The following is a 17,318-nucleotide window of genomic DNA, read 5'->3' on the forward strand; positions in this document are numbered from 1 at the left end:
AAATAACAGATTCCAGACTTCTGACAGCAAACTGATTTGAGAGATCCATACAAGTGCAGTTTAGGCAGAACTGCTGAACTTAAATGAGTAAGAACTGAAGAAAAGCTATGCAGAAAATGAACAGTCTTTCCACAGTGGCAGACATAAGCAGCAAGTACTCAGTCTAAGATCTCTCAATTCTGGCTTTGTGCCATTTGTGGACACTAAAACATGGAAAGAGTAGAGACCTATCTGAACTTGTAATCGCAAGAATTTGCGTCGTTCTTTTGTCTTTTGGATGCCTTTGTTTTCTATTTCTTTCCTCATACCACCGTCAGTGCGCTATAGCTTACAGAATCCGCTTAGACATGTTTGAGTGATCCTGATTTATATGCTGGGGGAAAGCTAAGGACTGACTGAGCTGCATGCAGTTGGGCTGTGGCTCACTAGAGGGAGTAAAAGAGCAAGAGACCAGAAAGACCGGGAGAAGACGTTTGGTTAAGTTTCTGAGTGCGTGCACCAAGAGGAGGAGGGGCCCGGCTTGCGTGTAGCGGCTCCACCCTCACTTTGTCAGCAGGTAGAGAGCGTGATTGCAGTCCCAGGGGAAGAAGTCAGAGCTAGTACACCAATTACAAACCACAGGTTTCCTGCTGTAGGGAGCTGATCCAGAATTGTCTTTCTTGAAAGGAAGCGCTTCAACCCTGCCTCCTTCTGAACTTCCAAGTCCATCCACGATTCAGGGATATACCGCCTTCTCCCTCTGGGATTTTCTGTGGTTTTGGTAGTGAATTGTTCTATTTACTACTTCGTTTCTTATCTCCTTCAAGAGCTGATCATTTAATATTCTGTACGGAGGCGGGGGGGGAAGACTTTTGTTAGATTTTAGAGATGATTTTGGATCTTCTTTAAGCATTTCCAGAGTTCTTGAGGACAGTAGCTCTCGTCCTGGAATAAGTTTCTGCCTTTGACCTGCGTGGATACTTTTTTGGGCTTCGGAATTTTTCGGCACCTACCTGTAGTGCGAGCACTTGGTCTGATTGCAGAGTGAGAAGGTGGGAGCATGAGCCCCACGGGGTTAAGCAGCTCAGGTCTTTTTTAAAGGAGGATTTATAAACACATAATTGAATTTGTTTCACCCCGTGGACTCCAGTGGGCCCGACAGCGCTACAGGTTTGCAGATTTCTTTTGAAATTCTTTTTTGTTTCCTTCCTCCCTCTGTCTCAGCAAAAGTAAAGAATCTATAGAACAGGTTTGCATTCAGTTGCTTGGCTTTTCAGCACGTATTCTGAAGACTTTATAGGATTTTTAAACGACCTCAGAACGCACCATGCTTTGTGGGTGAAGTGTATGTATAGTTACTTAAGGGTGCGCATTTTAAAATCTGATGTTTATAAAGAGTCCAAAGTTTCCTAGGAGCATAGAAATACCCCAGATCTCCTCAGCCTGATTTTTTTCAGGGTGCTCAGCTTAGAGCCTCTCTACTCCCCCCATCTTTTATTCTCCGCCCCATCAAGGAATTTGGAAACGTGTTAGGAATAGTCCTTTGTTTTTCTTCTGAATCCAGAAGATTACAGATTGTAAAGTCTGGATGTGTTTCCACCGCATTCTGAGGAAAGTCAAGGTGCTTGATATTCTCAGGCTGGAGAATAAACTCTGGGATCTCTAAGTGAGAAAGGAAAGTAAAAACAGAAATATGAATTCTAACTGGGAAAATAACTGCAAAGCTTCTCAAGTGTCTCAATATGGAAGTTGGAAGAGATTTTGATACTCAGATTAATCCTGTCGTATGTCAAAGAGGTATGAATTAGTGCCTAATTTTACAGTCGCTTTTGGTGGAACACAAAAAAACTAATATACTGAAGTTCTTACAAAGTGTATAAATTCAGTAGGCCTAGAACTCTGAGCTATGCTGAAACACAATTTAGCATGGACATTTTAATGAGTATGTGCTGTAGCATCTTTAGACATCCCTCCAGGTGGGGCCTGATTAATTCCCACTCTTTCCCTATTAAAAAGCAAACCTCCTCATGGACTTTAGCCATTTACAGTTGACATTTTTTTCTGGCTTAGAAAGGGCAGCATGTCTTCGTATTCTGAGCTGAAGTTCCTCACCCACCTCCGCGGCGCTGCCTTAGCTGTTTACTGACCTTGTTTTGTTCATCGGCCTTGGGTTTAGTGCCTCAGAAACCTGATACATATGGAAGACCAAGAGCAAGTGATTTGACATACCAATCCATGTTTGTATCTAAAGCACATTTGGAAATTCCGAAGAAAAGAGGTGGCATTTCTGTATTTGCAGTGACGATGGGAGAAAACGACATACCTGCCCCAGAGGTGGGCTGAAAAAACCATCTTCTCCTCCCAATCAGGAATACCACCTGTGCTTGGGAAGGACCAGGCTCGGACTCGGCTCTCTGAAACGGAGGGATTGCGTCTTTTCCTCTCGGTTTTCTGCACTGAGGACCTGCCTTTGGGATGAGCTAGTGGAAGCAGTATGCATGGCCGAAGAGCATTGATGCAGCTGGTAGCATGAGTGGTGGCCACCAGCTGCAGCTGGCTGTCCTCTGGCCCTGGCTGCTGCTGACGGCCCTGCACGCAGGCTTCCGACACACGGGACTGGTGCTGGCAGCAGCAGTGGAGTCCGAAAGATCAGAACAGAAAGCTATTATCAGAGTGATCCCCTTGAAGATGGACCCCACAGGAAAGCTGAACCTCACTTTGGAAGGTGTGTTTGCTGGTGTTGCGGAGGTGACTCCGGCAGAAGGGAAGCTAATGCAGGCAAGTATAACGTGTTCTGGTTTACCTTCCATCTGTTTGAAAATGCCTTTTCTCGTTAGCCTGGCAAAGTCACAACCCACGTAGGGGCTTCCACTGCTTAGCTTTGTATTCATTCACGCTTTTGTGAAGCCATTGCTTTGTTGGTAATTTAAGGCATAATCTTATTTTATATTTGAAGAAACACATAAATTCTGTATTTTAGAAGATAATTTGCTTATTTTAACTTACATTTCATTATCTCTTGGGTTATACATAATAAAACTTCTTTACAAACATTTGTAGCACTATTTTGATAGATGAAAAATACAAGTATTTATTTAATTGACTTGAGGAACATAGCTTACATCCTGTTAAATTGTAAATGTTAATTTTAATGATCGAGGCACCCTGAAATTCTAGACTGCCCCCAAAGCATATTTGATTACCATGTCACTTTTAAAATTCGGTCAGGCTTGAATGCTATGGCTGGCGTCCTACCATGTGTGGCACCCTGTTGCTAATCCCCAAATGGAGAGGACTAGGTCACAAAATGGGCCCAGCGTCTGCACCGGGCCCTGTTCCTTCTGGTCCAATTTTAAAATCTAAAGTTCAAAAGTTTAAAAGTTAGTTTGACTTTTTTTTTTTGACTCACAGAGTTTTTCCTGACACAGTTTCTTAGGCTTAAGTCTGTAATTTATTCACAGTCTACCTATTCTTTATGTGTTGAATTTATTAACTTGCTGGAGCCATAGTCTTCCTTAGACCAATTGTTCATTCCTATGTTGAAGACAGAACTTGGTGAGCTGTTTTTTTGTTTTGTTTTGTTTTGTTTTGTTTTGTTTTAAATAGGCAATCTACCGTCTAACTTCATTAAAAGATGTTGCTCACTTATTACAATTTATTTTGTAAAATGACACTTCTTGCTGTGGTTATTATTGGAGGTAGGTTTAAATATGACCAGCCTTAGCAGCCAAAGTCAGATTTTTATTTTGTGATATGTATGGAGTATGAATTTTAGTTCGTGGTTATATGAATTAAGACTTTTTGATATCTACAGAAAGAAGATAAGAACTCAAAACAAGTAAATTAATTATTTCTCAAAAATGAATATTTTTACTAGGCATTGTGCCCCATGCGTTTAATCCCAGCACCCAGGAGGCAGACGTAGATGGATCTCTTTGAACCTAAGGCCTATACAACAAGTTCCAGGACAGTCAGGGAGGCATAAAGAGACCCTATCTCAAAAAAAAAAGGGGGGGGGGTTCTGCATTGCACTTCTCTGACGGTATTTTGAAATGGGGATAAATGGAGATGATAAAGAATTGAAGTAGAAGGTCCTGCTGGTTGGAAAGACCAACTGCAAAACTGCCGTGAGATTTGATACTATGTATAAGAGGCTATTTATCTAAAGCGGCTCTAGGCTGGAGCTAGGACTTAAAGCTGGAAGAGTAGCTCAGTGGGAACCGAGGGGTGGCCTTGTATCCCTCATAGCCTGAAGCCTGAGGTGCCTGCCTTGTGAATTTTGGCATAGAGTTTTTATCAGGAAGCCTTCTGTTTGTTTCTGTGCAGTCCAAGGGGTCACACGAAGCCCTGTGCCTCACTGGCCCCGGTGAAAGCTCAGTCAGGAGCTCGGGAATCTGCTCCGTGGTTCAGCATCCTCTTTCAGCCCACACTGGCTGGCTTCTCTTAGTAAAACTCTTTCCTAAAATGTCTGTATTTTCATAATGAAAGGAACCTGTCAATCAATTTGTTAATTCACAGCAGTTAACTAAATTTTCTTAATCTCTCTGGAAGACTATTTTTGACTAGACCTCGTAAAATATATATCTTTATTCACTATTTGATTAACTCTTTCAAAGAGCTCTGGTGGTTGGGACGCTTGGTTTGTGTGTCTCAAATCCATGCTGTTTGCCCTTTGTCAGATTACAGTGGACTCAGTTTACTCATGAGACTGCTAACCAAGCCTTCCATGTGAAGTTCTGCTTCTGTCCCCACATCTGCAGTTTAGCTATCTTGGTAGATAGCTGTATCCCAACACCACAAATGAATAATTCCTTATATCCTGTCTATGAATTATTCTTATTAAGACTTTAGAGGCATAAAGATTCAGCTGGGTCTTATAAAACTGAAGTGCTATGCATGGGAAAGTTTATATAAAACAGTGGTTATAAAAAGAATAACCTTGTCGCTCTAAACATTAGATATTCCTTTACATTTTCCCAAATTAATTTGGGATGCATCCACTTTTATGAAAAACAAATTAATTGGATTTCATTTGTATCACACATTTAACTTTTCTTAGAAGAAGGGGACACATCTGTGACAATGTAACCATCCTGTGACAATGTAGCCATCCCCTGACAATGTAGCCACCCTATGACAGTGTGATGCCCCCTTTTGTTTAATAAGGAAATAGAGCATGTAACTGCCTTTAAAATAATTTTCTTTTTCTCAACTTTTTCTGGTGGTTATAATTCTCATACACAAGCATTGGAAAGCCAGGCAGTGATGGATTTTTGTCTAGATTCTTATTCCCCACTTTCTATGTTTAGATTTCTCCTTGTTAGCAGTAAGTAATATCTGGGCTTGTTTCTTTGCTCTGTCTGTCTCTCTGTCTCTGCATATCTGTGTGTGCACGTGAGTGTTCACTGGAAGAAATTGAAGAGGAGTGGCCTTCTACTTCCCAAGTCCTCTCTTTCCCTCAGAATTTCCCATCTTAGCCCTGCACAATTATCTTCCTGAATGTTTGCCGTCCCCTTTGAAGTGTCCAGCTCTCAGGTTCCCCGTTCATTTGCCAAGCCTTTCTTTCTTCCTGTCTCTAGTCCTTCTGCTTCCCCCGCCCCTCTTGTCCTCCACTCAGTTTGTACACTTAGAATAACTTACCATGCTATTCGGATCTGTTGCATTGGTTTTGTTTTTTGTTTTTTTGTTTTTAATTAGCCATCAAAGAAAACAGACAACCCAAAAAAGACAGGCCAAAGAGACTTTTAAGACCTCCTAATATTTGGTGGTGACTTACAAAGAGTATTCTTACACGGTGGTGATTACAACTTACATTTTTTAATTTGAACATATACTTCATTTCCTGGTTCCACCATTGCTGATGAAAAGTATTCTAGAACTGAGCACTGTCTGATGTCCAATTTTCTGTCTTGCTTATATTTGATTAGTGCTTGTTTCTGTTGTTCCTACCTGATAATGCTATTGGTGCTGTATCTATACACAAGTGCAGTCATATTTTCTCTTAAGTAGTATTCCGAAGGACTCCAAGTTTTCTCTAAGCAAAAGAACACGAGGATTTTAGTGTAGCCCAAGAGAGGTCACCATTCTTCCTGTTCAGCTGGTTGTCCTGGATGTTCTTAGACTCCAGGATAAAATTATGATCAAGATTAGAATGCACTGCCCAGAGGTGGCAGGCTGCGGTGGGAGTGGGGCTAGTTTCACATTTGACCGGTAACAGGGAGAGAACGCGTTCTGGACAAACCCTTTGCTAGTGTCTCTCCACTTTGCCTCCAGTCCACCTACCTGTCAGCATGCATGTCACACTTTCTGAATTTTCACTGTATTTGTATTGAGCACCTGAAACTTTTAAATGGAAGGTTTTGGCCAGTGTCAGACAATCTTCTGTTGCAAGCTATAGACCTAAAGAACTAACTAACCCTAAGTGGCTGTCCGATGAAACAAAATAGCTTTTAGCTCAGTGGGTATCTGTGACACTGAGGGATTTAAATATAATAGCTACCAAACAGATACTGCACATTTTACATGTATGAGCTCATTGAATTATCATGATAACCTTATGAGAGACAGTGTTCTATACATGTATTTCTCACATTTTACGAAAAAAGGGAACAGGCCTTAATGTCTCTAAGGTAATTAATAACTAGTATTAGTGAGTGTTGGCCTAGCTGGAGCTTGAGCAGTAGAACGGTGCTCCTCCAGCTCTGCAATCCTAATATGCCAAGGCGGAGGGAACACCAGAGCACCCTTCTCAGAGGCTGATCCTGGATACACAGTATTCTACCCTCTAATAATGTCTGTATTTCTACTTTTTCTCATTTTGAGTTTCATTGCAGAAATGGGTAAATCAGAATGTTTATCCAGGATCTCTGTTACAGTTTTAAAATGTGATGACTACTAACACAGGAACTCAAAGAATACATTTTGAAATAGCATTTAATTGACATTGCTTAAGTGAGTTCCTTGGATGCAGACGTCAGAGTAGATTTTATGATTTTTTTTTCTTTGCTGCCAGCCTTTAAAAGAACTACAGAGGGAATATTCAAGTACAGTCAACTCTCAGTTATTTATGCTAATAAGAGTACAGAAAATATAATTAACAATTGGCTTTGGAATGTATTTAGAAATGCACTGTGAGATACGAAGCCTGCTCAGGCCTTCTAGATCTGGCTTTTTGTTATGAACTTGGTATCTGGATGAAAGAAGAAGCTGAAGAATATTTTTAAAAAACTTTTTATTTGTGTATATGGGTGTTTTGCCTGCATGTATGTGTACCTCTTATATACCTGGAACCCGAAGAGGCCAGAAGAGGACATTGGATCCTCTGGAAATGGAATTATAGACAGTTGTGAGCTGCCATGTGGGTGCTGTGAATTGAACCCAGGTCCTCTGGAAGAGCAGCCAGTGTTCTTAACTGCTGAGCCATCTCTCCAGCCCAAGCTACAGGATATTTTTAAAGGTGCTTTTCAGGTCAAGAGGGAATTTCTGGCTGAGTGTGGTGGTACAGCCCTATAATTCTAGAACTCAGGAGACTTAAGCCAGTAGAATTATGAATTAGAAGCTAACCTGGACTCCATAATAGAGTCAAACCCAGCCTAGGCTATTTAGTGAGACTCTGTCTCAAACAAAGAAAACAAAATAAAATCAACAAAACCAAAATGAGTCCTTTGTAATTATCTATAAAGTTGATGTGTGTGTGTTCTGTATTTCATGTAGAAATAGAAAAAGTTTTAAGTTCGAATTTTTAGGTGTTTTTTTTACTAATAAGAATTAATAAATGAATTGTGTTTCAACTGTGGCCCCATCATCTCTGTAGTGCCCTTCAGCAGATTCTGTGGGCAGGTACTTTTCTATTTTATACTAAAGTGTGTGCAGATCGTTTTCTTTAACAATTAGGCAGTTTATTTTTCATGCAAGATTAAAAATATTTCTAGAGATCAAGGTAGTAGTAGTTCAGGTCTTTAATCCCAGTACTTGGGAGGCAGAGGCAGGCAGATCTCTGATTTTGAGGCCAGCCTGGTCTACAGAGCGAGTTCCAGGACAGCCAGGGCTACACAGAGAAATCTTGTGTGAACACACACATGCACAAACATACACACACACACACATGCATACATACACACGTATATGCATATATACACATACACACATACATATATATACATACATATATACATATACACATACATGATTTCTCTTATTTTTAAAGAAATTCTTTGCATTTTTGTTCCCTTGAAAAGAATGTTTTGGCCCTTTGTGGGTTTTGTTTTTCTTCCCTTCAGTTGGTAAATACAATAGAGGGAAATGTTATAAATGAACACTGTATTATTATCATACTATTGGCATCCAGAAATGGTGGCAAGGTATTGTAGAGAAGAATGTGAGAATAGTACTCATTTAATTTACATAGTAATTTTCTCCCAAAAAGCTACAGTTGATTCACAGATTCTCGCCAGCCAGATAAGAAGAGGTAGCATTTTATACAGAATACAGAGGGCGAGGAGCCACGGGCAGATCTGCATGGAGGCAGAACCGCTGGGCTTTACTGGCCGTGGAAGAGAAACCTCGAGGCTGGAGAGAAGGCTCAAAGGTCCGGAGCACTTGCTGAGGACCCTGGCTCGGTTCCTAGCACCCATATGGCAGCTCACAGCTGTCTGCAACCCCGATTCCAGATCTGACATCTTCTGGCCCCCGCAGGCATCAAGCAGACATGTGATGCACAGACATACATGCAGGGAAAACACACATGCACATGAAGTGGTCATTTAAAAACCTTTAAGACAATAAAAGTAAGAGTCTATTTTTATTTGATTGTTTGATTGTTTGAGACAGGGTAGCCCTGTGTAGACCAGGCTGGCCATGAACTCACAGAGATCTGCCTCTTGGGTGTTGTGATTAAAGGTATGAGAACTATTTTTTAAGATATCTGAGGATGCAAGCTTCGATGGGCCAGTCCCATTATGTGAACAGCTAAAATATTGTTAATGACCTAGATTGTTCCCACTTGGATATATGTTGCTCAGTGTGATACATTTGAAAAAAAAAAAAAAAACCTGTTTATGAATCAACTTCCTGGTTTCATCTCAAAAAGGCCTTTGAGCTAATCTTCTGCCCTGTCCTTACTGTTCTTGTGAGAACTGTTGGAGTAAAAGCCCAGGTCTGGACAGTGACCTGTATGAACCTCTGAGAGCTGACCCTGCTCCCCTTCCTTCCTCTTCTCACCAACCCTTCAGTTAGACCTGGCTCCCACCCAGGGGGGTGGGGGGGCTTCTTGTTAGGCCCTCAGGCACAATCGCTTCTACACCAGACACTTTCTTCTCTTAGTCCCCAAATGCCATCCCTGAGTGTCAAACAAGCCTTGATGAGGCTGTCCTCCGCTGCTCATTTGTAAGCCTTCTTGTTCTCTCCATGGCCCATATCTCCTGTCATGATTTATTTTTCTTTTCCAAATCACAGTCTCTAATGACAGTTTATTTTTCTAGCTGCCTGTCTCCTCTTAGTAAACTATGAATGCTATGAAAACAGATTTTTCCCCATATTTGTTGAAAGCCATATCTCTAGAAACCGTGCCTTATTATATTAAGTAGAGCCTTGGCAATCCGTGTTTGTTAGTGAATATAAGTAACTCCAAGCTGAGAGATAACTCTTGGACAAAATGGGTTTATTTATCTCATTGTATTTTAATTGTTTTGACTTATTAATGGCCAACTATTTCTTTGATTCTTTCAAAATCAACCATAGCTAGCTCTCATGAATATATTTGATGTGTTCCTTTATGCAACATTTTACTGTATTCGTTTCTTAATTAATTGATTGACTCAGGAGATGGATTCCAGCCATGCTAAGCAAGCACTCTTTCACTAATCTACATTTCTGGCCCTACTTAGCACTGCCTCGTCTGTGTGTTTGTTTGCTTATTTGGTTGAGAGTGGTTTTATTTTTGAGACATGGTCTCACTGTATAGCTGTGGTGAGCCTGGAGTTTCCTGTATCTAGCAGGTTGGCCTTGAACTTGTTGTTATCATTCTACCTCTACTTCCCAAGTGCTGGTATTACCAAACCCAGCTTCTGACTCAGCATTTATTTTGTAGATAGTTCAACAGTTGCTTCTTAGGAAACCTCACCTTCTTAGTTCTTAAACTTGTGTTTCCTAATATTACTTTTGAAAAAAACTAAAGCAGAGTTTTTTCCTGCCTCTGTGGGTGTTTGTCTGTCTGTCTGTTTCTGTGTGTTGCTAGGGATTGAAGCAAGACCTTGTGCATGGTAAGCAGGTATTCTCCTAACTGAGCTCTGTATGCACCTCCAGACTTGGTATTTTTTATTTTCAAGACAGGGTTTCTCTGTGTAGCCCTGGCTGTCCTGGAACTCACTCTGTAGTCCAGGCTGGCCTCGAACTCAGAAATCCGCCTGCCTCTGCCTCCCAAGTGCTGGGATTAAAGGCGTGTGCCACCACTGCCCGGCAGACTTAGTATTTTTAAATATAAGACTTACTAACTTTTTTGTTTTTAAATAACAGATAAGCTACTGAACATGAAGTAACTAATCTAAGCATTATAGTTCAAGGGAAAATTTGTCCCATGATTTTTAGTATCTTAGAATTTGTGCTGAATTTGCAAATTTAGGAATACCAAAATGATTTAAAATTGTAAGCCTAAAGGCAATATTATTTCTCAAGATAGCAAGTTAGATAATGTGAACATTCTGATCCCTGAATTAGAACACTTCAATGTAGTGTAGTTCTTCAGTTGTTTAGTTTTATGTGTACACTTCTTGTGTAGTGAGAGAAATGACCATAACACAGGAACAATTTTAAGTTGATTTATCAGATACTTGTTAATACCACTGTGGACTCAATAGGACCTTGTTCATACTAGGCAAACCATCAGTTTTATGCAAGCAGATATCTGGGAAGTCTGCTGTTGATGCTTGTAACTACATGACAGTTGAGAAATACTGTTGTCACTGTTGTCTGTAGAGTACTTTGGCTGAAATAAGAGGCCTCGTGTTTTATGTCTACTATATTTGCTGTTTCCTAAAACGTGCATGCAGATGTTCATTCTTTGTTGTTGTTTTTCGAAAAACATTTTCTGTAGTCTGGTCAACCACTGTAAAGGAAACTCTGGATGGTCCAGGTTTATGTGCTCTTATCCATGTGTTCCACGGTCTTTCTCTCACGTTCTCAGGGCCACTTCTTCTTTACCCTCGTAAAGAGCTTCATAGCCCTATGTTGGAATCAAGGTCTACTACAATAGCATTTTCAGTTGCTACAGTAAATGGTTTGGGTGTGGGAGTTGGGGGGAGGGGTAAGTATCAGGTATTCCACCTGAAAAATCATCGAAGTTCAAGGTGGAATACCATTCTTTTCATTTCACAGATGAAGGATTGAATCCAAGAAAATTAGTGTTTGTCAGACATAGAACTGGTATATTTTCCTGTGATATTTTTAGCCAAGTTTATTCATTTTAAACAATGTGTTGTCTTTGCTGAAAATTAAAAAAAAAAAACAGTCTATTAAGAAGACAATTTAGCTGGACATGGTGACATGTAATTCTAGAATTTAGAAAATTGAGATAGGAGAACTGCTGAGTGTTCAGGGCTAGCCTAGGCTATATAACAAGTTTGAGGGAAACCTGAGCCACATAATAAGACCTTCTGTCAAAAAATACTCCCCCCCTCAATTTTTTTTTTTAAATAAGCTGGTATGGAGGCTCATACCTGTGATCCCAGCACTAAAGGAGGCTGGGTCAGGCTAGCCAGGTAAACAGTGAAATCTTGTCTCAAAAACAGCAGCAATACAACAAAACCAAAACCAGGGCTGGGGAGACGCTCAGCAGTTAAGTGTACTCACCTGCTGCTCTTACAGACCACCTAGTGCAAAACAGAATTAAGCAAAATGAAAGAAAATTACTATGACAGCTGAGCCTTGAGTTCCACGTGATTGAAGCAAAACAAAGTAATATTAGGTTTTAACCCAAGCAACTTTAAGAAGCTGAAAGAGGAGAACAGCTGTCCCCACGTCGATGAGTTACAGTGTTTCCCATACAGTCCTGCATGTTTGTGCTTTTCAGCAATGTTCTCTTTAGAAGTCCAAATAACCAAACACGCTGGCTTTCATTCAGATTGCAAAGTTTCTAAAATGTACAAGAAGTGCCTGTTGATAACATTTAGCTTTAAATGGAATTCTATATAGTAGGAACTTTGAGTGAATAATCTCGAATGTTTTGGTTTTGAGTCTTTAATCCCTGAAGGACATTCCATGGAGGAAAAAAAAAAAGATTTATTATATGGAAAGTGAAATATTTAGATACACCTCCATTTAACATTAATGTTAATAATAATAATAACAACAACAATGATTCTTAATATTAGCAGTAGTCTGTTTGAGAGGCAGTCTTATGTACCCCAGACAGCCCTTGAATTCCTCATGCAGCCAAAAATGATCTTGGTGTTGAGTCTTCTGTCTCCATCTCCCAAGCGTGGGGTTTTGAGATATACAGTATTATACCTGTCTTTATGAGGTGCTGGGGATGGGACCCAGGACCTAGTACATGCTGGGCAAACATTCCACCAACTGAAGGGTGTACCTGACACAAGGTTGGCTTTTTTAAAAAATAGTTGATTTTAGCTATAGTTGTATATTAGTCCCATTCTCTAAAATATGTTGATTTTAGTATAATATGAGAAGTCTATCAACGTAATAACCTGCTATAACATTAATAAACTATAACGGTATGCACACATTTAGATCATTGTTAGATTTTTCTCATTAGATTATTTGGGACCACTTAGGTGCTTCCTGTGGGTACATACAAAGCGCGCGAGTGTGTGTGTGTGTGTGTGTGTACATACATGCCGTATGACTATTTTAAAAGCAAAAGTAGGTTGGATGTAGTAAGCTGTAGTCTTAGCACTTGGGAAGTAGAGGCAAAGAGTTTCTTCACTGAGTTTCAGGCCAAGCTGTGTAATATAGTGAGGTTCTGTCTCAAACAAACAAGATGCCTAAAACAACAATGCAGGAGCCTTTAAATTCATCGTCATCATTGTCATCATCATCATCACCATAGAAATATGCATAATATATGCTAGATTTTGAGATTTATGCCTATAAATCCCAGTGCTTGGGAACCAGAGGCGGGAGGAGGATTAGGAGTTCAAGGCCAGTCTTGAGCAGCCTGTCTCAAAAAAAAAAAAAAAAAAAAAAAAAGGAAAAGGAAATTTAACACACTAAACACAATAGGTGTATGAGTGCTTGCCTGCATATATGTTTGTGTTCCACGTGCATGCCTGGTGCCACAGAGGGCACTGGTTCCCTGGAGCTAGAGTTTTAAACAGTACTGAGATGCCATGTGAGTGCTGGGAACTGAACCTGTCTCTTAATCACTGAGCCATCTTTCCAGCCACTTAAAGGGACATGTCTCATGTATCTATCTGTTTGTCCATCCACCTGTCCATCCATCCATCTGTCCATCCATCCATCCATCCATCCCATCCATCATTTTTGCTTTGAGACAAGGTCTCACTCTGTAGTCCAGGCTAGCCTTGAACTTGCAACAATCTTCCTGCTGCTCCCACCTCCCAAGTATTGGAATTATAGGTGGTTTCACCATGCCAGGAGTATTTAATTCTTTTATCTGAGGTAAAATATGTGGTAGATGATGCAAAACAGAAAACAGAAAACCAAAACCACCCCAAATCGGATTAAATTAAAGTCACACAACAACTTTGTAGCAGAGTGTCAGAGTGATGGCCCCTGTCTTCTGGTCCTGTTCTGTGCTTACATCTGTTAGCACAGAGAGAAGTGAGAAGTGAGACTGTCTCTGTGTTTTAGATTTTACAGGTCCTTTCATTGAACTGAGGACTTTTATGCTAAAAATCATCAAAGCTGTTCCCAGCCGCTGTGATGGAACTATGTTGAACTCAGATCACTAAGCAATGCCTGGGGGACTCTAATTAAATCTTGAGAAAGATCCGGAAGGCCCAGAGATAACCTAGAACCAGATTGTCAGAAGAAGTATGAATCTGGGCTCTAAAAACCGTAAGAGCTTGAATTAGTATTGACAAACTGAATAAGTGTGCAAGGTTTCAGACAGTCGGTACGGTACATGTTTTATGCTCTGGTTTGTAAGCTTTCTAGGAGGATGGGAATCCAGTTAGTTACTGTGCCTTGTTCCTAAACTGTGACTATCTTTCCAATGTGTGTCCCTAGAAAACTTCCACCTGAAAAAAAAAAGAGTTGCTATGAATTTTCTGAAGTCCCAGAGTAGACACAAAAGCACCTTCTCAGAGCCCAGTCAGCGGAGGGAGGCAGCTTGTACAGGCAGGCCTGTGCCTCTCAAAGACTGGGAGTCAGAGTCTTTCCCCAGGGGGTTTCCAACTAGTTTGCACTTCAGAAAAATCTTTTCTTTCTCCTGCTGGTCACGCCCTGCAAAGAATTTTCTTCTAACCAAAAGACAAAAAAAATGTTTTATAATCAAAGATCCTTGTCCTTAGTTGTTGGACATCAAAGAAGTTTGGAGAAGACTGGGAGATTATTTGAGCGCCCAGAATTTATTTTGAATGCAAACTTGCAACATTAGCTAGTGCCCCAAAGCACATACTCAGAACTGGAGGAGAGCCCTTAGAACTGTATCTTTAACCATCCTTGCTAAGCTGGGGAAGGTACAAATGGGTTGAGGTCCTCTGTCTGTGAGCTTGGACTTATCCCAGGAATGTTGGGGTTTTGAGCTGCTGACTTACTGGAAAAGGCCACCCACCCTATGTCTCTGCTATTTTATAATCTTGTGTTTGGAAATATCGGGTACTGTGGAGAAACTTCAACAACAAAATCATCCATTTGAACCTTTATTGCTTCAACTCTTGGGAACTTGGTATTTCTGGGCAGTCGATGATATCACCAGGTTTGGGGAGTCACATTCTCTGCGTTTCCCTATTATCTCTGAGCAGTCGTGATGTCACTCTCTTCCACGGAGGAAGACCTCTGAGGGCCTGAACTCAGGTCTTGGCAGGTAAATGAAGGAGGAACTTGCTCTTAGATTTCAAGTGAGTGAGTCAGGTGCAGAGAGACATGGCCGTGGTCAGCGCCATCATTGCTGCCACATCTCATCTGTCATCTGTCGAGAACTGAGACTATAGGCTACAGAACTGTTTTGTTCTGGGTGAGAACAAAGATTCACTTAATATTACAATTTTTATGGTTTTGACATCTATAGGGCATTATTTTCTGGGCTTTCTGCTCCCTCTTGACTGCCCTTCTTTTAATCCAGGAACTTTCTAAGTTTCTGAAAACCCATTTATATTATACGGTTCGCTTTCATAGAACAGATTAACAACATCAATCAAAACAGAGGACTGAAATGAAGAATCTGGTGAATCTGCCCAGAGCCAAGTACAGTGTTACCTTAATCTTAGGTCTGTGGTTGGGAACCGAAGAGTGTTTGCCCTCCAAGGCAGAGTGGTGGTTAGAAATTGAATTCCAGGAGCCCCCCAAAATGCTCAGTTTCCAATAATGGAGTTACCAGTGCCCCCACAGGGATTCTATGAGCGCTCTGAGAGCTTTCTTGTGGTGGCCTTGTGGTTTAAAAAGGCATCATCAGTTAGAAAGGTCTCCCCTGGAGACAAACCTCAGAGAAACATCACTTGTCTATCTTTGCCACTAAAAATAATCTTTTATGGTTTTATTCTTTTCTGAACTGACATGCTATATAATTTTGTGGGTTTTTTTATTTTTGAAAGTCTTTTTCACAGACTCATTAACAGACTATTCTCAAAAGTTTTTTTTAATTTTTATTTTATTTGAGTATGTGTGTCACACATGCATTATATGCTACAGGTGTGGGAGTCCTGTGGAAGATACAAAAGAGAGACTATACCCTGGGACTGTAGTTACAGGCAGTTGTGAGCCGCTAATGTGGGTGCTGGCAACAGAACTTGGGTCCTCTGGAAGAGTAGCTGGTCTTAACCATTGAACTATCTCACCAGCCTTCTCAAAGGATTTAAATGCACTAGTTTGCTCTAGGACAGTAATGGAGACTCTGAAATAAATGGAATTTACTAGTTTATTCTAGTTAGCAGTGAAAACTTACCTATTCAAGATGAGTCTATAGTCTGATAGGCACAGCTGACAGTGGTGGAGGAAGTGTGGCAGGGTGGGTCACGTTATTATGTGGACAGGAGAAACAAATCAGTGTTAGAAAAAAAGAACAAAGGGAAGGGTAGAGGAAAGAAGGGAGGGAGGAAGAGAAGAAGGAAGGAAAGAAAGAAAAAGACATGTTATGCTGAGGCATGAAATTGCAGGAGACAGGAAGACCTCCTACTGAGAACATTTGCATTAACATTCCGAGGGTGTAACGGTGCACACCTTTACTCCCAGCTCTCAGGAGACAGGTGGATCTCAGTGAGTTTGAGGCCAGCCTGGTCTACAAAGCGAGTTTCAGGCCAGCCAGGGCTATTTAGAGAGACCTTGTCTCAAAACAAAAACAATAACAACAAAATCCCAAACCCAAACAAACAACCTTGACTATGCATGTATTATTAGCTTATATAGAGTTTTAAAAATCTATATGAGGATTGTATTAGTAAAATTTACTGACAATAAGAATCCTTCTAGTCTAAATAAAGACCTAGAAAATTAAACTACAAGGAGAGTAACTAATCTGCAGCCGACTTCACGCTCACCTTTCTCCTGAGTTGTACGCGTGAGTTAAATGAATGTTGTTATATAAAAATGCTTATATTTTCCAAGTACTATCTATCATTCCTCAAGGTGTGGGACAAGATATCACATTTGTTTTCATTTTTGTTGTTTTCTAAAAGGAAATTTGAGGTGGAGGCTGTCTGGCAGGTTTCCACACTTCCGCCGTACCACCTGCCCTGGCAGAGACAATGGCATCAAAAGTCACCGTCTTTATGACTGCACCTGCCTCCTGAATGCTGCCAGGAGATCTGATTTTTCTCCTGTAGCTAAACCACCCTGAAACTGTAATAGTTCCCGACACCCAAACAGTGGGTGCATGACATGTCCTCATTTCCAGAGGACCAGGAAAAAGCCAGTTCTCCCACTGACGACTTGTGTAGGTTTTGGCGAGGCATTTGGTGATCATTACATTGTTTATCAAGTGAAGGAGGTGCACCTTTTATGGTTTTCTGATGTCCACCTGGTTTTCAAGACTTCTGTAAGGCCCTACCAATGGTTTCAAATCAAGTGATAACTTGATATTTGAAACTTATCCCCTAATTCTGTACCTAAAGAGATTGAGGGAGAACAATCTATCCAAAATAGTGATAGAGGAGACACATTCCAGCGTGAGGCCACCATATGGTGCACTGGTGTGTGTGTGTGTGTGT

General features: G+C 40.7%; 1 protein-coding gene across 2 annotated transcripts in view; it reads left to right on the plus strand.

Annotated features, from left to right (window-relative positions):
- The first annotated feature begins 595 nt into the window (after window positions 1-595).
- The window catches only part of Rnf43 (ring finger protein 43), a 76,057-nt gene continuing 59,334 nt past the window's right edge, over window positions 596-17,318 (plus strand). The window contains exons 1-2 of one of the 2 annotated variants that reach the window (XM_028772402.1): window positions 596-1,149; window positions 2,050-2,757. In XM_028772402.1, coding sequence (XP_028628235.1) covers window positions 2,509-2,757 — 249 coding nt within the window. In that variant the 5' untranslated portion in view covers window positions 596-1,149; window positions 2,050-2,508. Of the gene's footprint in view, window positions 1,150-1,688; window positions 1,777-2,049; window positions 2,758-17,318 lie in introns of those variants that run through there. The other variant, XM_028772403.1, reaches the window with a different exon arrangement.

The sequence above is a fragment of the Grammomys surdaster genome, unplaced genomic scaffold (genome assembly GCF_004785775.1).
Source record: "Grammomys surdaster isolate TR1022 unplaced genomic scaffold, NIH_TR_1.0 213, whole genome shotgun sequence".
Lineage (NCBI taxonomy): Eukaryota > Metazoa > Chordata > Mammalia > Rodentia > Muridae > Grammomys > Grammomys surdaster.